This window comes from Rhynchophorus ferrugineus, unplaced genomic scaffold (assembly GCF_030347505.1).
Source record: "Rhynchophorus ferrugineus isolate W39M unplaced genomic scaffold, kcgeb_rfMv2 rfM2, whole genome shotgun sequence".
NCBI lineage: Eukaryota > Metazoa > Arthropoda > Insecta > Coleoptera > Curculionidae > Rhynchophorus > Rhynchophorus ferrugineus.
The window spans coordinates 37,875,926-37,897,540 of NW_027472581.1; the positions used below are offsets into that span (position 1 = coordinate 37,875,926).

Consider the following 21,615-nt stretch of genomic DNA (forward strand, 5'->3'; position numbering starts at 1 on the left):
GAAGAAATAATCCGAGTACAGCAAACAGGACAAGTCCAATATCAGTTGTGCTGATAAAATATTGACACTTCGTCAGTTTATGAAGGAAAGAAACGGTTCTTGTTTTGGACAGTTTCTGAACGTGTTTTTTAAGTATTAAACGCTTCTAGGCGTCTTACGATGGTTCCATTGACTATGTGCGAAATAACCGCTTGATAAAATAATTGTCGTAAGTTATTTGAGATTTGATTTGTCTTGGAGATATCGTTTCTTAACCACTTTACAAAATAATCGATACAATTATGCCACACATATTTAAAGAAGTGTGTTTTGAAGCATGATACTACAAACTTGTTCGATCGGATTATGGTAGAGTACAAATAAAAGAAACCAATGTATTGATAACCAACAGATCAGATTATATAGTAACTCTCAATGCAATTTGATTAATCATGCAGAAGGGTACATGAGATGTGTCCAATGTGAGAATCTTTCAATTTTCAAATCTTTGTTCTTTTGTTGCTGCGCGTACAAAAAGGAGAAATTTTACATTAGATCTGTGGCATCAATGATAACATATTGGTTAAGAAGTAAATACTCTTTTTTTCTATGAAATACTCTCACTAAATACTGGCAATGAATTGATAATGTTCAAAGTGTATTAGCATGTGTTGGTATTTAGCCTATAATATTCGCAAACGGAGTTAAGAAATAATATAAAACTAAAATTTGAACAAATGTTTAATAATTTTATCAAATGAAGGGATAATTAAATATTTATATTTAACAAAACAATTTTTAATTTCATTCAGTACGAAACATATTTAATTTTCTTGGCCAATTTGAGGATACTTTCCTGTATATAAGTTTTTTGCGTTTATTTTTCTTATTGGGTTTTGTTTTTTCTTCCTGAATACTAAGTTTATTCGTTTTTAAATCTTCCCTAATATACCTAGCTTGTTGACTAGGCCCTGCACTAACACTTGGCGAATCAGGTATTATAATAACATCATTGTCCTCATCTGTTTCTTTTTTAAATTTCTCTGACCTTAGATCATTTGGAGAATTTATATTTTTTGCTAATAATTTTTTAGTGTTATTTGATTTATTTTTTCTCTTTTTGCCACATTTGTTATGTTGGTTTTTATCAAAATCATCTATAGTAATTATATTCTGTTGAAATGTTTTTTTAACAGTTTGTTTTTGAATATTCTTAAGTTGATCTAAATAATTATCTATGGGATTCACAGCATCTTCACTATTTATGCTACCAGATTTATTTTTATTTGGTGAATCACTTATTATAATAATGCTTTGGTCTTCTGCTTTTAATGGCTTTAAAAACATATTATTAGAAGTTTCACTATCCAAGTCAATATATTTATCTGCATTAGAAATGTGCCTTCCATTTTTCATGTTTGAGTTCAATTTCTTAGTTGGACTATTAGTAATACTATCAATAATCTCGACACCTGGAACAAAATATTAAAGTCAATTTCTTTAAGAAAAATTTCTTCAATTTCCCCCCATATTTTTAATAATATATAATAAAGAATTATAATCACCAATATCATCTTCATCTATACTGAATCCTCTCATTTTATCTTTATTTAATGTGTTCTTATTACTATTAAAATCTTTTATATCATTTGACTCATCTTCTTTAATTATTATATACTCATCAGATATTTCAACATCATCATCATCTATTAAATTAAGTATTTCAATAACATCATTGAAATTTGTTTGAACCGTTAAATCAATATAATCTTCTTCGTATACCTAAAATATAAAAACAATGTAAGGGAAAACTTATTCATTATAATTATATATTGTTTATAGAACTTACCCAAGATACAGCTAACCATTCTCGTAAATCAGGTGGTAAGATATAAGTACTTGGTAACCACTCTTTTCCACTGTTTTCTAATTTTTGTATATAAGGATAAAGTCTTCCATATGATTCACATAACATTTTTGTATTATGCTTTGTTAAAATGCTTATTCGTGAAATAACAGAAAACATAAGGAATGATAACTTCCAGAAATGACCTGTAGATATTTTTTGATTTATTTGCAAAGCACCTATTTTGCAAGTTTCATATATTCTTTCTAGCAGTTTAACTAGTCCTATTAATAAACAAAAATTAACATGCCCACTTATTAAATAAAGTTAGTTACCTTGTATTCTTACTAAAATATAACTAACCATGTTTTTGGTTGGTAAATATGTATCTATACTGTAATATGTTGGAATAATATCCAGGAGTAAATTTAAATGATTGATTAAATCATTTTTCAAAAATATGTTTAATGAATGTTTTAATTTTTCAATTGTTTTAAAATCCTTAGAATTCCTGTATTTCAACTTCAATCTGTATATCATTCTTGATAAAACAGCTGTCTCCCTTATTAAATATTCTTGATCTTTAAGATGTGTAATAGTTTGCTGAACACTATGTCTAAATTTTGTATGATCTAAAAACTCTAATAAAATATATAATTTTAATTCAAAATAATGTTAATATATTTACCTATATTAATTCCTGTAGCTTTATATGAATTTACAGGAGGTGATGGCAAAAACCTGTGATTCCATAAATCCATTTTAGTTTCAAAATTATAGGATATAGCGGTATAGTAGAGGAAGAATAAAAAATATGGAGAATCCTCTGAGACAACACTCTTTGGTGTAAATAAAACACTATCATAGAGTAATGTATTACTTATTTATATATATTATTAAATCAAATTATTAATATAATAATCTGTACACTATTAAGTAAAATTCTAGGTTAAATTTCCAGATTATTATGGTTAATTCTTAGTCTCTTCTTCGTAATAAAATTTTCAGAAGTAGTACATATTCTGAAAAGAGGAACAGTTTAACATGGTGATAGGGATGCAGAAAAATATCGATATATAGTTATTTCTGGAAGAATATCGATATTTTTGGGCAAAATTTTTTTGGTCGATATTTCGATATTTTTTCAGAATAGATTAAATATAATTTTTAAAAAACCTTACGTTTATCAAGAATATCGTTATTCTTTATGAGATTTAAAAAAGAAAATATTTTTCAGGCTAATACTACTAAAATATAGATATATATTTTTAAAAATATCGATATTTTTTATACTTATAGCAAAAAAAAATATCGATATTTTTTTCCTCCCATATATATAGATACTTAAAAAAATAGTGAGTGACCAACTTAGAAATCATACCAGAAAACATCCGGTTTTACCCAGCCTGGTTACTGGCGTGACTTGGATCATTTTCCTTGTCGGATTTTTCCCTCTTGTCTAAGGACAATCACAAACATACATTTACGACCATGCCCCAGCAGGATTCGAACCCGCGATTATGGCAACAGTAGGGGGACTGTCCTGTCGCACGACATGTTAATTACCTTTTATACCTTGTTACTACTCTTTTCAATGTTCTTTCATCATTTGAATTTAATGAGTCTGAATATATTTAAGAGCCAATTTGTTTCATTATTTTCCTCGTAGGTTTAACATATTTTCAAAATGTGAACGAGTTACATAGGTTGTAAAATTTTTCTTGTATGACTTTTATTGTTAGGTATTATTAGACTTTTTCCTTCTGTTTTTAATTACTCGTCTTTGGGCTTTTTCAGATGCCCTCACTTATACCGCTTTTCCGTTAACATACATTTTTATTGTATAGAATAAATTAATCCTAAGTTTAAGTCATGCATTTTTGTAGCACTTTTCACTGAATTGGCAATTTTCATCACATTGAAAAAGTACAGAGATATCTCATTGGCAAACATCAGCCGGGACTTCAAATGAATTTGACAAATAATTTAGCACTCACACTTTCTATCACTCACACACTGCTAATGAAACCTGAAGAAGTTTAATAATTTTTAGAGGAGAATGTTCAGCATAGAGTCGAAAGTCGAGCGAAAATAAGGAAAAATGAAACAAAAAGCGATAAAATCGCACACTTTTCATATGTAATACGTTCCTCATATCATTTTCTTGGTTTGTGTCCTCGCGACCTTTTTGAAGTCGTATTTGTTAGATCTTCATTAATATCTTCCCGACACACCTTATCTATTGATTGGGGGCTTATATCTCTGTAGTCTTTACAATACTTACCATTCCTTTTTTCAGTATAGGTACTATTACCCGTTTCTTGCACGCTGTGGGCAATTTTTCGATAGTCTAATTTGTGTTAGCAGCATGTGAAACCCGTGAAAGACCGGCCTTGATATTTTTTTTGCACTCTGTCGTTGAAAAGATTTATACAACTTAAGTTACCGAACAATTCATTGAACAAGTTCTTTAAAGAAATTTAAATAAATTCTTTGAAAGCTTCAGTAATTGCCATATACTCAGCTTCTGTGCTGGATAATGCAACAGTTTTTTGTTTTTTTTACTATCCCATGAAATAGCGGAACAAGAAAATCTAAAACAAAAATCAGTATACGACTTGCGATTTTTTGCATCGCCAACCCAATCAGCAACCGCAAACCCTTTTAACTCATTGTCATCTTTAACAAATTTCAACCCAAAACTATTAGTGACTTTTAGGTACCTTAAAATACGCTTAGCTTACTTCGAATGGCTCTCACTGTAGCAGTTAATCAATTTAATAAGAAACTTACAGAATAAGCAATAACAGGCCTACTCAATACACTTAAATACATTAAACTACCAATGAGTTCCTGGTATGGAACATTAACTTTAGAATCAGTATTATCTCTACCTAAATTAATATTCTGTTCTATTGGTGTGCTAATAGCTTTACAATTAAACATGTCGAATCTTTTTAAAACTTGGTTAATATACTGCTGTTGATCTAAAGTAATCACATTATTCTTCTTATCCATTCTAACTCGCATGCCAAGACACTGTTTTATTTCACCTATATTTTTTATTCTAAACTCATATTTCAAAGATTCTTTCAAAATTTTACCTTCTTGACAATCGTTAGAAAAAATAAAATAATAATAGTAATCTTTCAGTAGGTACGTGCACGGATACAATGTGGTCTCACATTATTAGATATAATTTAGATCTAAAAGCAATGCGAGTAGAAGCCGTTCTTTTGTCGACCATGATATTTTGATTATTTCCTCGACGATAGATACTTCGGTAGATTATATTTTGTGGTTTGGTTTGGTTTAAACTTGTTTTAACTACTACTTGTGAAACTTCATCAGCTCATTTCATTTGAACTATCACTTATCCATTTTATTTCCATATTTAACATCAGTATCTTCGTATCGTCACTTAAATATGCATATGAATTTACAATTCATGTAGTCGAATAATCACGATTCTACCGTACAGTGAGTTTTATTTTTCGGTTTTTATTCTTGCGATCACGACTCGAAATTGCATTTTCTGTTTATACACTTCGCTAGACATTGATAGCGCTTCATTCCATGAGTTGTCGTGCCTCAGTATTCTAATAAAATAAAAAGTATAAGGGTAAATAACATTAAACAGCTTCAATTACAAATATTTATTTTTACTGATTTTGTGTGGTAACTTACAATATTGTACTTGTACATAAATATCAGTTGACTCAATTGTAGGTCAGTTAATCTAAAGTAATGATAAAGTCTGTTAGATGAACGTAAAATATTCGACAAATAAGATTTGATGGAATTCTGGCTAATTATTATCTCGTCATTCGTTTGGCCAAATATGCTTGATATGTTCCACACGTTGCATTCCAAAATATTCGTAAACCTATAGAAAACTCTAATTCAAAGGAATGTTAATCAGTGAAGAAAATATTTTAAGTTGTATTGACTATAAGTCAAAATATTTAGTTGGCAATTTATTCAAATTAGAAATGTTTATAACAAGCACAGATAATAACTATGTAAGGCTACATTTTTAACTTCTTTAAAAAGTAAATTATCAATTACATAGACAGTCAAAAATGTTCGCCATAAAGCTTTAATTTATCAAGCACAATATCTGTTTGGTAGAGAGTTTTCTAGATATATTAACAATTAACATTTTCGTATATACATTCACAAGCATTTTACTATATTGGTTTATTTTTTTTAAAGAAATTATTTATCGGAAAATTTGCAGTATCATAAGAGTATTTTAGCAGATTTTCAATTGTTTTAATTAAAATTAATTAAAGGGTCTTTTACAATAATTTATATTTGGAAAATCCAAAATATGTACTAGAATAGCAAATATATAATAAGTTTATTTCTTTAAATATTGCTGATAAATACATTTAGCTAAATAACCTTTATTCATGTTAAAATTTTAAATGTAATTGCATGATAGACCCTTTATAGTTACAAAAAATTATAGAGATTAAGACCATCCGTGTATCTGTATGTAATTTGAATTAAAGTAGGAAGACTGTATTGTAAAAAAAGACCACTGAACTTATAATAAACTTTAAAATACTGTGAGGGATCTTGGTGATATTAAAATAAAAGTAATGAATGTTAGTAAAGACCCGTAAAAGTTTGGAGCACAATTATTTTATGGAAATATCTAACAGCTTATAAAGCACTAAACATTTATGTGTTTACATACACTTCTTCAAAAAACACATTTCTTCTTAAGCTAAGTGGAGACTAGAAAGAAGGATCTTATTTTGTTTCACCTTAACATTATTATGTAGACAATCGCTTATAAGTTAAATGAAGCAGTCTATTGGTATCTGTATATACATATTTATGTTAAAATTAAACTGTGTTTGTGGCTATTATAACCGTGCTTAAAAGCCTGCTAAGAATACTATGTTGTATTAATTGTTTTTTACATAAAAATAAATATATTATAAACTAAAAAGATTCAGTCAGACAAAATACACATGGATTTCTATACTATATACATAATTAATTTACAAAAATTTACATAAAGGAGCCATTTTTACAATGATCTCCACAAAAGATAAATACAAACTTATATTTAAGAATTGGACCATAGAATAATTAACCCTTAGCACATAGGTAATCATATTCTAATGCCAATCCTATTTTATCTTTTGTAGAGCATCTAACATAAAAATATTGAAACAATACTCTTTTTAAGTCTATATGTGAAGCAAACATTTGAGTCAGGAACCTTAACTTGTGCAAATACCCATACGCATAACATAGACTGACAAATCATTATGTAATAATTATTGATTTCAATATAAGTTAATTACTACAAGCTGATATTTTCAAAATAATTTGAACTACCTTTTGGAATATATATATAAGATAAGGATAATAAAAATAATAATTTGCCAATCCTGGACGTGGTTTTCAATTACAAACGAAGTACATATAGTAATAAAAATACACTATATAACTGTCATTAAAATAAAGCTTAGTAAGATCTTGACTAGATAGTTTTTTATTAGTTTCAAGTTGGATCACTGCAAAAATCCTGAACAGATGGCATTTTTATATACATCAGTTGGTATACCCGGTTTGTTGAACTTTTTATCTTATAGTTAATTGTACACTTAATCTAGGTAAGATTTAGAATAAATAGTGCTCTATAAGATATAAATACGTATTTGACATAGAAGAACCGGTAGTGAGTGATACTATATATTATTTTTTACACAATACTGTAATACATCAATAAAATTAAATATGAGAACCTAAAACTAACGAATTAGTCTTATATATTTAATTTAATAATAGTCATTTCCGGTTCCACTATAATAGGCGAATAAATAACGATACGGCACAAAAATTAATAGCAGTTATACATTCAGTCTTGCGCATTGCGGTATCATGGGCTCTTCATATGGGTATACATGATGAATTATACATTTTACAGGCTAAGAAATGGAAGCTACCATAAGAAAGATAAATTAGCCAACCGCTATTTATGCTTCAATCAGTTATGTATGTTTGCCAGCTATATTTAATTTAGCTTGTTCAATTCTTAGCCATAGAAAATGTACAGTAAGACTTATCTAAAGCCTGCCATTGTCGGACACATTTCCCTTTCCTTCGACCTAAGCGTAAGACTCGCTGACATGATCGAAAAAGTAGTCAAAGCGATGGTGTACGTCGGGCACAGGGTCGGGACTGGGCAAAACACCGTTTAGAGCGCTGGCCCGATATTGTTCACTGAACGACAATAATATGTCACGGATCTTTGCAATGATCTCTTCTACTCAGGCATTTGATTCCTAAAAGGTGGAATATTGTTAGTGGTATGTACAAATTTACTTTTCATGGAAATTGGCAATAGAACTTGTTGAAGGTAGTTTGAAATCATAATAATTAACAATAAACTAACATATTCAACCAACCTTTACCTTTAGATTTTCAAAATAGTGCATAATTTGGTCATAGTCCATATCTAACTGTAAATCATCAAGTCCAGGTAAATCAGCAGGGGTTTCACCTGGACCACTGCCTGTTTTCTTTTCTTCTGTTTCATTAGCAGAAAACATGGGATTGCCCACAATTGCAGCCCTTTTAACTTCTGCGCTGTTCCTATTGGCTAAAATACAGTTTACATTAACAATATGTTTTTACATGGATATATGTTTGAAGCTGTTTCTTTGCTACTATGCTATATTTGCTTATGCTATGTTTATATTATATTTTTATTTGTATGATAGCGTTTGCACCACTCCCGCAACTGTATGACAGCAGTTTCAAGTCAAGTAATATATATAAAGTTTAATATGATTTAAAATGTCTTGTACTTGAAATCCTGAATTATATTAATTGCGTTATTTCATAAACAATATCCCATACATAAATCGTATATTTGCTTTTGCGGTACGAAATGCTTGTTTTTTTGGTCACTGGACATTTTACAATCAGACCAGTTGTTTTTACCTGCAGTAGTGGTCTTTATGAACTTGTATCGTATGAGCTGTATTGGAATATAAATTATAGAATTTCGATATCAGTAAATGCTTACATTTTGAACTTGGGGATCTAGGATATTGCACAAATTCCATTTTTTCACCAGTTTCCTTTTTCACTTCAGGTTCATCATCAAATTCAAATACATGTTGATTCCTATCGTTCACATCATCAAGTTCCCGATCTTGCAAACCATTTCCTTCAGTTGAAGATTCCACCATTGCTTGTTGAAGTAATTTTTCGCTCACTTTACTTCCGCTTCTGAAAGGAGACTTATTTTGATAAATGTGCTGTGTTTAATAGATGTATTACCTTTGGTGATAATAATTTCTCTTTGGAGTTGATGGGCCTGGTGGCACTGGAGATTCTGCATTTGAGGTAGTGGCAAGATTTCTGTGTGGCGGTACAGGTGGTCGATAATCTTCAGTACCACAAGGTTTCTTTGTTTGGAGCGGTACTGCATGTGGAGGCAGAGGTGGTGGTGGTATTGGTTTGTTCCTATTAAATGGAAAAATATATAATAATGGATATCAGAAGCGAGACAACTTATTATTTTACCATCCTACTATCTCCGCATTATCAGTTTCAACATTACTCATTCTACTACGAGCACTAGTGATTCCATCTCTTTTACTTCTACAGTATGTAGTGCTGTCTATAGATTTTCCATTAGAATTTGTATCATTATTTCCATTTGAAGGGACTGGTGATCTGCTTGGTAACTCGATGTGATTTGGATTTGTAAAACTAGTCGTCAAAGAGTCATCAGGTTCTACATAATTCATGTTAAGGGGGTTAGTGATAATGCGCATATCTTGCCCATTATTGTTAGTCAACACCTAAAAGATCAAAATAATTTTTATAAGACCTACATTGTTCATCATTTATCATGTGTATTTACTGTTGAATTCCTGTTGGATGACAAATCCATGGTGGCGCGACCTAACCATACCCAATCATGTGCATTTTGTGTAGTTTCTCTGGGTTTACGTGGTTCTCTGTGAATAACGAAGTTACTTGAATTTACTGGTGAAGCATGAACTCCTGATGTAACACCAGGTTCCAATGGTTTGAATTTTGACGCATAAACTACACAAGAGACTACAAATACCTAAAAAATATCATTATGAGTAATGAAGTAATATTGTAAGTTAATAACTTACTACAATAGCACAACAGAAAGCTGCCAATAAAACATACATGCTAATTTCTAATGGAGTCATGTGGGCATTTTGACGTTTTCGTGGAACTCCTTTGTTTCCTTGATATTGTCTCGCTTGTACGTTTGGTTCATGGGAATTTTCATCTGTTATGAAAACAATTGTGTATTTAATAATACTGTTTATTTATTAGAAATTTATAGTATCAGTTTTAATATTAAAATTAAAAATACCTTTCAAAATATCTTGTAAATCGGCAAAGTCTCTACCCTTTGAACCACCATAACTTCCTCCATCATTTTGCAATATGTCAGGTCTATGTGCAATATCACTACTGCTAAAGTCTACTGTGATATGAGCTGCAGCAGTAGCCAATGGCCCAGCTGTTTTCATCTTTGGTCTCCCTGTTGCTCTACATTCTTCAGATAGTAATAATGTCACCTAAGTAAATTATGAAGTTAAATGAGAATGATGATAATTTTAAAATTACTGTATATACTTGTAGCAGATCACCACTGCCTTCACCAACGGCAATTACTCTAGGATGATGGGATGCTACCATTGGAGCAAAAGCAACAACTTCAGGGTCTAAGCTCTCAACGACTAGGTGATAATCAGTGTCAGCTATATCCCTTAAAGCAGTCTTTGTACCATCTGAGAATTCTAATTCGATATCTAATAGACCTTCCTGAGGGTAAATGAGAATCATTGAATTAATTATCTCTGATATATCATAGAATGAATGTTTTGTACCTGATACTGAGCAGTTAGTTTTCTAGTGACACTAGTTTCAGCTACATAGCCATTTTCTATTGAGCTATCTGGGGAAATATTAAGCTGCAATCCGGATACGACCTGAACTGACATTTTAGCTAATCCGACCCTATCATTTCCTACACGGATTTCCTTAGAACCATATACTCTACTTGTAATAGGTGAGAGAACCTAAAATTGTATTGTAACGATAAGTTACAAATAACGTAAATTTGTTTATTGATCAAACCTGTACTTCCGTCCTGCCCATGCTTCTACCTTGTAATATCCTGCCATGCAAACTTGCTATTCTTGGATCACTAACTCTTAACCAGGGTAGTACCAAGTCTGTCACTCTCAACCATGTTCTTCGGTTAATCAGGTAGCTTACTCTACCTGATTCATGATCGGTTGCCATAAAATGGGCGTATACATCGACTGAAGTTTGTTGGTAGCGTAAACGACAAAGTGACTTTTCTACCACATTTCCAATATCATCTCCGCTGTTGTTCCAAGGTGTAGGAGATCTCTTTTTTCGACTGGATTTGGTAGTTCTATAAATAAGTAGAATAAATAAATTATGCATTTACACAGAATGAAGTATAGTGTGCTTTTGATGGAAATCAAATTACACTTAACGACACTTAACAAACAAACTTATGACACTTAAAAGTACTTACTACTTAAAAGACTTACTACACATAAAATCTAGCAATAAGTTATCAGCTTTCACCGAAATGGACGTTTATTGAGGAAAATTGGCATAAAATTGGTTCAATCAACATTTGGTACAATAATCAATATTTTTTTTGTTGATCTTGCGCCTCTTTCATTTATGCATCTAACTTATTGTATAGTTACTGTCTAACAAGTTAAAATATTCATCTATCTAATTCCTTCGCCATCAACCATGTTGAATCAATTTAAGTAAATTATTATTAGAAGATTATTCATTTCACATTGGACTTTAATATTAAGTCTAAAATTTGCTTAATAGAGATACATCAAATATCAAATGTAACCGTAAAAATTAAATTATTATTTGTGATTTTTTTAACCGACTTCGCAAAAGGAGGTTCTATGTTCGGTTGTATATTTTTTTAAATATATGTTCGCCGATTTCTCGGTAAATTATGGACCGATTTGCAAGAGTCCGAGGTGGTCTCATTGAAACCAAGTCAGGATTTAACGGGGGAATGGGGGAAAATCGAGAACAAACCTCAAATTTCAGGCACGTACAATGTTTTCACATATTTTTTATCTAAAATAATCAGATATTTGGGTATAATGTTATTGCTGAACTAATGTGACGAAAAATCGGAAACAGTTTTACTTGGTCTATCCATTGTAATACTTAATAAAATAACGGCGTAATTTATTGAGTAAATATAACACTTATTTTATATTCTACTATTGGTTCCCAGCCCATAAAATACAAAATATATACCACAAAATTTTGTGACATATATATACAAAAAATGAAATTACCAACAAAACAAATCTAAATTTTTATTTCTTTTGGTATATATATATATATATATATATATATATATATATATATATATATATATATATATATATATTATATATATATATTTTTTAAAGTCTCCTTTTACCAACTATGTGTTTATCTGGACTGGACCTAAAGTTTAACGTCGGCTCCGAACCACTATCCTCAGTATTAAGCCTATCAACTGGCGAGTGACCAACTTTAGAAATCATCCCAGAAGACATCCGGTCTTACCCAGCCTGGTTACTAGCGTGACTGGGATCATTTTCCTTGTCGGATTTTACACTTTTGCCTAGGATAATCACAAATTCACGACTATGCCCAGCAAGATTCGAACCCGCGACTATCGTAACAGTAGGTGGACCGTTCTGTCGCCTTTACCACTGCGCCAATCAAGCCGACACAAATCTAAATTGCTTTAACTATTTGGGTTCGGCACCGACTTCGAAGTGGTTTCAAAGTAGTTAGTTGATAGTAGTTAAAATAATATTGTAAATAGATAAATAGGTTCAGATAAGTATTAAGCTAAATTGTGTGTATATAATATAAAATACGTGTAGTAGATAGGTTAAGGTTTCTGTATATCACATGGTCCGTGACATGGTAAGTGGTTTCGTCGTGTGATCTCGTTCAAAAATGAACTTCTGTTATAGCCACTATGATATTGTCTCGCACTTTTCAGAAAAGTTCTTATCTTAATAGCACAGAATTTATTTGGAAGACATTTTCGCATTTTTTGCAATGTGCGGTCTAGTATTTTGTATCTGATACTTGTTATTGTTACTCTTTTTGCAACAGTACTTCATTTAAATTATGGAAATGTCATTGGTAGATCATGAGCTTGTGACTATACACATTCCGCTGTAGTTAGGTGCTTGCATATGCTCTGATTATTTTTTTTAAAGATGTTTTTTCCAGAAAATGTTCGTATAATATATATTAACAAAAATATTTTTCATAATTTTCTGATCATTTTTAGGCAACATAGCGATACTGTGGCAGCCACGCTGTGTTGATCTAAACAAGTGGTAATCGGATGTGGTTATGTTTGGTGAGTACGTTCGATGAGACAGAACTTCCTATTCGTACTGCAACCGTGTATCCTTCACAACGTTTGCAATATATATCCGAGCGTTGTCATGCTCAAGCTTTATCAAAATGTCAAAACATTTTTTTGCCTGGAAAGCAATGAATGCAGTGATACTGTGATGTTGAAATGATTCAAAATAGTATTTCCAGTCAAATTGTTTTTATTTTCTCTCCCTTTGTTTGGATCCTTCCCATCGCATTCCAATATTTGGAAACAGTTGATTCATCAACTGTTGAGTTGTCTGAAAGTTGTTTGAGAGTATGAATTGGGTTTTCACCTAGTAAGTTTCATTGTATTCGAACTGTTTTGGTCCTCCAGGCTGCTCTATATTAATCGTTCTTATTATCGCTATTAAATAATCGAAACCAAAATCGATAATTGGGATGTGACCGAGCAGAATCACATTCTAAGCGTTTGATGAGCTTCGGTAGCAGATTCTTTGAAATCAAACAACAAAAGTAATTAACATTGAAAATGTAATTTTGAACTCCTCGGTATACATCGAAATAATCAGTATACATGGAATAACTCAATAATCATAAATATACAACTGTTTTATGTAGAGAAATACCAAAACATCAAATTTATGAGTTGTTTACATTGATACTTTATACGCATTTATATCTGTGGTTAAAATACAGTACAAGTTAGTTACAATATAACACTTCAGTATATTTTTTAGGCCAAACAAATCACGATGGTGAACATTCTCAGTTTCGATTTTAGTGGTAGTTATATTTAAACCTTATTAATGATTTACTCATTCCTAACTTTTTCGGCATTTGAGCTGATTTAAATAGTTCTAACTACTTGTTTAACATTTATTTTCCTGTATTTAAAAATTTTCTATTTCAACTGGTGGTAAACCGATTAAAACTAGCTATTCCTAATTAAGAGAAGCAAGTAACTTGCTTGTTACGTAGAATAGCCTGATTAGGAGGGCCTCAACCCTGAGACTTTACTGACTTTTATTTAACTGAAAACTTCAAAAAATATGTCAGTAAGTCACACTGCAACTGTTATAGGAAGTTAATTTTATAACGATGAGTTACATTCCACTATTTGTTTGTAAAATATTTTTTGAACATCATTGATCACTATCATTAATTTTAGGAACAAAATTGAGCAAATTATATAATAATTTTTCTTATATTTAACATTACAACTGTAACTGTTGTTATATAGTTTTATTATAGCTTTTATGTTACGAATAAAACATTAAAAACCCAATGAAACAAGAAAGTGGAACTGCATTTAAACAACATTTCCCTTTTTTAAACTTGCTTAAAACAAAATAAAAAAGTGAGACGGAAACAACCGTCGGCCGTTTCAGAATGCCGTGTCCTGTAATAACGCTCTTCCAGTGTTCGCCTAAAAATAGCGAGTAAGCCGTGCGCGTATTACGAAGTAGAAAGTTGAGACGATTAGCCAAGTTTCATAAAAGTTATGATAGCACTTTCGCAGAGACCCCACCGTACGTGGGACGAGGCGATCTCGAAGATGAAATTTTGTTTTGACACATAAAACTTTTTGGAGGTATCGCACCTCTTCGATGGATATGTTACGAAAGTTTACGGATGATCTCTTTGAGATGACAACTGTATGTTAATCGAATATTATTTTCAGATGTTCAATATTATTATTTCGGCTAATATGGGCCGAGAAAATTTAGTCAATATAATATGAACATCTAGCATATACACAATATTTATTAATCAATAAAGTGTTGAGTTAAATCAGCTGCAATTGTTCGTGAAATAGACTCATAGAGTATCTAAATAATTTCCAACGAAATTTGTCCTCCTCAAAATCACCGCAAATTGTTTCAAAGATGTTAGAGATGGAAATATAGTCATCACTCTACTTTTAAACCCCCATAATGATTCATTTTTGTTGAGGTGTGGCGATTGTGTTGACTGGGGAACATGTTTGATGATATTATGTTACTCCTTAAATCAAGACTGGACCTTCTTGGCTGTGTATGTATCATCTCGGAATATGGCAGCGCTTGGCAACAATATGTTAGCTATAAGAAATTCACCATTAAGGATGTGGAGATATTCACTCACTGTAATCCGGCGAGTGATGTGAATAAGATGATCGGCTAAATACAACGATATTGCCACCTAAATGATAATAGAACCTCCTTCATGCTTGACTATAGCAGACAGTCCTGATTGTAGGCATTTTTTGGGGGTCCTTATACATATTAAACGATGATTCAACACATTCTTTCAAGTGTTGGCTTCCGTTATAAAGCGTTTCGTTATCGTAGTCTTTGTATGAATGTTAGCTTTGTGGAACTCTCGCCGTACTGTTTTTGTCGTAACAGTATTAGTCAAGTGAATGTTTTGAACTGTTGAATGTTTTCTTTCCCTCCGAAATCTGTAAGACTACATATTTCAGCGATCGTCGCAGAACAAAGCGTATAATACACTGAAACATAACCTATAAGACTTGGCAATTAAATTGGGTAATACATATGTGTCGCATTATTTATTTAGGAGTAGTGTTGCCAATACGCAACAAAATGTACTATATTGCATCGTATTCATATTATTTTTATCTCTACCTTGTATATAAAAAAGCATTACAGTTTTTATCACCGTATTTTTGAGTATTTTTTGTTTTTTATATTATTATAATTGTGGTGTTCTATTTTTAGAGAGTACACATAGGGTTACGTTTATTGTGTAAACATTGTGTTGAGGATGTTAGAGAAATAAATTAGTAAAATTGTTAATTATATTTATAAAATCATAATATTTATTTCCTAAAATAAATTTTTTATAATTTCTGCATTTTTATAGCTTTATAGTGGTATTTTGGGTGTCTCTGGCAGATTGTCGCTCAGTGTTTAATCACATTTTCACTGCCTGGTCTCTGTTCATTTGGAACATGGGAAAACCCTTATAATTGGCTGTTGGTAAGAAGGGAGGGTGATTGGCAGATGCAATATGTTTTCAGAGTAGGCATGACATACACGCCACCTTAAATAGAGCGAACCAAGAGGTTCTCATCCTATTCACGTCATAATTAAGTTTAGCCAAGTTATTAATTAAGTAAGATCGATCCACATGATCGAAGAAAATTTTGTTCTGTTACTTGTTTTTATTAATTAACGAACTAATTTATACCAGTTTCGTGGATTACTGGTATCCTTCAGTTCTGATATACAATCACGATTTATTAATGAACTCTAGTGAACCAGTATCCGATTATTATTTTATGAATTACGCAAACCAATTCAACTTGGTCCTTCAAGCTGGATAGAATTGGCAGAAAAAAGGGGCATTCATGGTTCTTCGAGATGGATATGCGGGTTATAACTTATTTATTAACTCGATTGAACCAGCGTTCTGATTATTATTTAATGAATTACACCGAATAATTCAACACCTTGTAGGAGAGTTTCAATTTATATTTTGAGCCTTGGCAATACTATGATTTGTTAGGCTTCATCTTCATCGAAGGAAAAGATAACCTGCTTCTTCGGAATAACGGGACATTTGACAACCATGCCGCTAGAGCAACCTAGAATAGTGAATTCTGAATGGTACATAACCACTTGTTTACCAGAAGTGATTTCGTAAAATATGAAAAAGAAGCGACAAGGATCATTCTTCATCATGACAATATAAACTTATACACATCGGCTGAAACAACCTATTTGAGTTGTTAACAGATCGAATTTATGGACCATTCTGCTGGCCCTGATTTGGCATCAATTTTTTTTTATTATTTAATTATTACATTGTTACTAGTCGTTTCCGTCTAACCTATAATTTGTCTTTATGATAACTTAAATCTAGGTATATAACTAGGAGGACCAATCGGCCCTATCTCAGTCTCTGGTGAAATAATGTTTATACATGTCACTGCTGTATTTCTTTTTAAGTCTGTGTTCTATTCTGGTGGTATCCAAAAGCTGCAATATCTCAATATTCTCATGAGAATGGAGTCTTTCCTCATGTCCCCTTGTAATTCTCTTGACATCTTGACTGATTGTGTGTATCTGAAGGTCTCGATGTAGGTAATCAGTCCTATAGTATTTGGGTGCGCCCATAATATCTCTCAAGACTTTGTTCTGAAAATTTTGTACTTTATTTATGTTACTCTTTGCAGAACATCCCCATAATTGACCTCCGTATGTCCATATAGGTTTCAGTATTTGCCTATATAATAGCAATTAATTATGTACTCATAATTGCGATTTTCTTCCAATTAGCCAGTAGATTCCAATTCCAGTTCTTTTCTTCTTTATATGTTCCTTCCAACGAAGTTTTGCATCTAGATTCATTCCGAGATATTTAGCGTTGTTGCTATATGGAATGATAGTATTATTTAATGTTATTGGTGCTTGTTCGGTCTGTTTATAGGTGAACTGCACATGTACAGATTTACTTTCATTAATTCTTATTTTCCAAGCTTGTGTCCAACTATTTATATTGTCACTTGCCTGTTGTAATTTTCGTGAGGCTTCTTCACTTCACTTCACTTCACTTCGTTTTCCACAGCTATAATCGCAGTATCATCAGCAAATGTAGCCATCGTAATATTCTCCATTTATGGTATATCACAAGTGAAGAGTAAATAAAGCAATGGTTCCAGTACACTTCCTTGTGGTACACCTGCTTTAGCTTCTTTTATTGTAGGGTAAGCTTCTTCTTGGTTGACTTTAAACATTTTGGGGCATCAAATGACTTTTGTTTATTACCATATATCAAGAATAAATTATTCTGCCTACTTTTTCGACGTCTGAAGAATCCGTTGATGCATTCAATGCATTCAAAAATCGTTTTTGGAAAAACCTCAATCAGAGCGGCAAAAGTGATACGAATATTTGTTCAAGGGCGTGCAAAAGTTTGCTATTGATCATCGTGTAGAATACTTCGAAAAATAGTAAAACCATTTTCAGTTTGTTAATAAATTACCGTCTTTTCATTATTAGGCTCAAAATATGAATAACAATCCTCGTACTGAGAGTGCTTACTGAATAAGCCTCATCATTCCTTGTCGATAATATACATGCTCGGATGCCATTCGAACTCACGACTTTCGTAGTAATACTAGCTCGATTGCCTTGAATACTACGCTCTATTAAGTCCGTATTAATTACAATATTTCATTAACACAACATAATTCAGAATATTGGTAACCTGAAAAAGACATGCAGTATATTGGTGTGGCACTGTAAAAATAAATTAGCTAAAAAATTGAGCTCCAACGTTAAATATTAGTAAATATGGTGTTGTGTTACTACAGATGTCTACTAGCGACAGTTCAACAAATCGAACAACGTATTGTTGTAAAAAGACCAGTAATGACGAGTAACAGAAGTCATTCTCTTTCATGACAACGCTCGATCATACATTGCAAGAGTTGTGAATGATACACTGTGTAGTTTGAATGGGAAGATCAGAATACATGCATATATATAATAATATAAACCTAACAAGACCAGTAAGATATGATAATATATAGTATGAGTATTGTTTCAAAGGTATATACAGAACTGCAAACCAAAAATCAGCTGAAAATGTTATTGTAGATTATTGTTCAGTTTATCTTCTTTAATGTTTAATGTTATTAGTAATTAACATTAATATTAAGTAGTTCAGTGGTTAGAATTAGTAATTAAAATATAAAAAAAATGGGCAATTAAAGATATAAGTTGTTTAATAAAATTGTTAAAAAAGGTAAAATTACGGTTAAATGTCTCACAGTTAATTATTACTTACACGGGATGATAGTCTGGGACTCTCCAACTCTTCAGTTGAGATAATCTCGTGTCTGCTACCATAAGTTCTAAGGGAAATTCGGGCATCCAAACAGTAAAGGTAGCCCTGCCAGTGTAAGTTCCATATTTGACAAACACCGATCCGTTTATCGAACCTCTTTGTTCGCTTCCATCAACATAAACTGAACCACATGATGATGATACCTGTAACAAAAATAAACACGCAATGTCCAATGTTTTTTTGTTAATATACCTTATTTTTAGCACATACCTTAAGAACATTATCATCATCGGAGTGACATGAGGCTTGGAAGGTGACATCTGCTGCTTTGCCGGCTTGAGAAACAATAAATACTTTCATGGCTTGTGAGACTTGTTGTCCCGTTAGAACGGCGGTATTGAGTACTTCCCAATTCTGGAATAAAATAAAATAATTTTGAAAACATGGTCGGTAAAATAATTTCATTAAAATTAACAGTATAGATTAGATAACATTTTTAATAATTATAAATAATAATTAATTAGAAATAGAATTAAACTACTACAAATATATGTATATGTATGTATATATGTATATATGTAGAGTATGCTGTTGTTGGTACCACATGACAGTCCTTTCATATTATTTAGAACGAATTTTCAATTATATCGATTATTGAAATATCTATTGTGCCCATCAGTGACCATAACTAAAATAATTGATTATTTTGCAGTATATATATATATATATATATATATATATATATATATATATATATAATTGGGTAATTATAATCTAATCTATGATACAATATCATCTCTTATGTCAGTTAGCTAAAGTTAAGTTATTATATTAGGGGTACAAATTGAAACACGTTGTTTTACAATAGATAGCGCCAACATAAAACGGGGCTTATTTGTCCACAATTTATTATTATTATATTTGTGAATTAGATTCGGTATTATATACATCTAAGTGAGTAAACATGACTAGTTTTGAATCCAACAAGTGTCATTTGCAGGTTGTTTGCAGCCGCGGAACTGGAACAGTTTTTGGATCAATGTTGTTGGAAAATGCAGAAAGTATCCATACACTAATAGAGGTTACTAAACAAACCATTTCCCATAGAAGAAAAGGCTCGAAAATGGTCCAAAAATAAGGGTAGTGGCTACAATGTGAACTACTCAACTGCAAAAAATTAAAGGATTTTTGTATTGCATAGTTACTAGAGACGAAAAGTTGATTCATTATGACAACCTCATTTCGGCATTCCGCTCACGTCTACATATTCTCGATGAAGACAAAAATTTAAGTTTTCCTTTCAGGATTTTTTCAATTAGTAATTTTAATTTATAGAAATAAAAATTCCATGCCCTATTTTTGCAATGGATATGAATCAACTGATGATAATGAACAAAGGTATATAAAATTAAACAGGGTTGCTCATATTTGTTGAGGCATACCAGGGAATGGTGTGATAGAAAATTGATTGTGATTGAAAGTCTATACTTCGCATACCAATCCTTGATGGTTGATTTTCCTGGGGTAGTATCCAGAAACTCAAGCATCAAGTCAAATTTTTGCTCCAACTGTATTTTTCCCTTTAAAAAGAAATATTCTGTCAATACGCAAAATTCCTTTTTATCTATTTTTTTCACAAAAACAAAAGTTGCTTCACTCAAAATGTTATAATTCACAAACTAATGATGCGACAGCTGTCAAATTTATACACGCATGTTTTGACGTTTAGGGCAAAAATATATAGATTTAATTCTAGTAGCGCCATCTATGTGTAAGGCCGGGGACTTTTCAATAGACCTGTTATTTTCGCGTGCTGAACATGAAAATAATATCGAAAAAATTCCAAGACGTCTGCAGTTCCAGCAACAGCGAACGTTTTTAAAGCAGTTTTGCTTTACAACGGCGAATTTTATGCTTCCATTCCTGTAGGTAAAACGTACACCCCAAAGAAAACTACAAGAACTTTGAATTGGTTTTTCGAAAATTAAAATAGGAAGAGCATGGTTGGCAGGCGTGCGGCGATTTTAAAATATTTTCTATGTTAGTCAGAACACGCTGGATTTAACAAACTCCCTTCATTTTGTATCTATGAGGTAGTAGAGATCGAGCAAATCAGCGTAATAAAATGAGTTGACTGCTGAGGGAGCTTAGAATTGGTGAAGGAACATCGGCATCCACGTAAAGATCTTTTGCCACCGCTGCACATAAAGTTGGGATTGATGAAGCAACTTCTAAAATCACTTCCCAATGATGGAGATTGCCTCAAATACATAGTTTCAAGATGAAGGAAGGTGTTTTCGTGAGACCAGATGTTAAACGGATTCTGATTATACCCCAATTTATCACTGCCATGGCCGATTTTCTAAAATAGTTGGATTACTTTTATGAGTTGAAAGATACATTTTTAGGTAGTCATAAAGACCCTAACTTTAAATAAAGAAATCGTTAAAAGAATGCTAAAAGCATTTGCCTAATATGTTTAAAAGTACATTTTTAATGTATTGTGTGTGTCAGACCGGGATCTTTTCAATTGACTT

General features: G+C 31.6%; 2 protein-coding genes across 5 annotated transcripts in view; both read right to left on the reverse strand.

The window, feature by feature from the left end:
* Window positions 1–707: 707 nt before the first annotated feature.
* On the reverse strand, window positions 708–2,817 carry LOC143191979 (uncharacterized). Of its 2 annotated transcripts, none has more exons than XM_076397444.1 (5): window positions 2,514–2,817; window positions 2,161–2,457; window positions 1,829–2,109; window positions 1,545–1,761; window positions 708–1,451 (listed from the first exon to the last, which is right to left on the reverse strand). In XM_076397444.1, the coding sequence occupies exons 1-5, from the start codon at window positions 2,584–2,586 to the stop codon at window positions 784–786; spliced, it is 1,536 nt and encodes a 511-aa protein (XP_076253559.1). In that variant the 5' UTR covers window positions 2,587–2,817; the 3' UTR covers window positions 708–783. The 2 variants fall into 2 exon arrangements, with proteins under 2 accessions (XP_076253559.1, XP_076253557.1); XM_076397442.1 differs by having other exon boundaries at window positions 2,161–2,466.
* A 5,156-nt stretch (window positions 2,818–7,973) lies between these two features.
* Window positions 7,974–21,615, reverse strand: part of dtn (transmembrane protein 132C dtn) — a 419,781-nt gene continuing 406,139 nt past the window's right edge. For 2 of the 3 annotated variants that reach the window (XM_076397494.1, XM_076397491.1), the window contains 13 exons: window positions 19,349–19,492; window positions 19,079–19,281; window positions 10,988–11,291; window positions 10,738–10,929; window positions 10,484–10,672; window positions 10,218–10,425; window positions 9,988–10,130; window positions 9,726–9,935; window positions 9,383–9,663; window positions 9,137–9,322; window positions 8,880–9,085; window positions 8,257–8,450; window positions 7,974–8,133 (listed from right to left, as the gene is read on the reverse strand). In XM_076397494.1, coding sequence (XP_076253609.1) covers window positions 8,119–8,133; window positions 8,257–8,450; window positions 8,880–9,085; window positions 9,137–9,322; window positions 9,383–9,663; window positions 9,726–9,935; window positions 9,988–10,130; window positions 10,218–10,425; window positions 10,484–10,672; window positions 10,738–10,929; window positions 10,988–11,291; window positions 19,079–19,281; window positions 19,349–19,492 — 2,475 coding nt within the window. In that variant the 3' untranslated portion in view covers window positions 7,974–8,118. The remainder of the gene's footprint in view (window positions 8,134–8,256; window positions 8,451–8,879; window positions 9,086–9,136; window positions 9,323–9,382; window positions 9,664–9,725; window positions 9,936–9,987; window positions 10,131–10,217; window positions 10,426–10,483; window positions 10,673–10,737; window positions 10,930–10,987; window positions 11,292–19,078; window positions 19,282–19,348; window positions 19,493–21,615) is intronic. The other variant, XM_076397493.1, reaches the window with a different exon arrangement.

Excerpts from the sequence above, each read along its gene's own strand:
- LOC143191979 (XM_076397442.1), bottom strand. The coding sequence starts at position 2,586 with ATGGATTTATGGAATCACAGGTTTTTGCCATCACCTCCTGTAAATTCA. Across the intron at positions 2,467-2,513 it reads AGCTACAGGAATTAATATAG|AGTTTTTAGATCATACAAAA; the intron begins GTAAATATATTA and ends ATATTTTATTAG. Across the intron at positions 1,452-1,544 it reads TATAGATGAAGATGATATTG|GTGTCGAGATTATTGATAGT; the intron begins GTGATTATAATT and ends ATTTTGTTCCAG.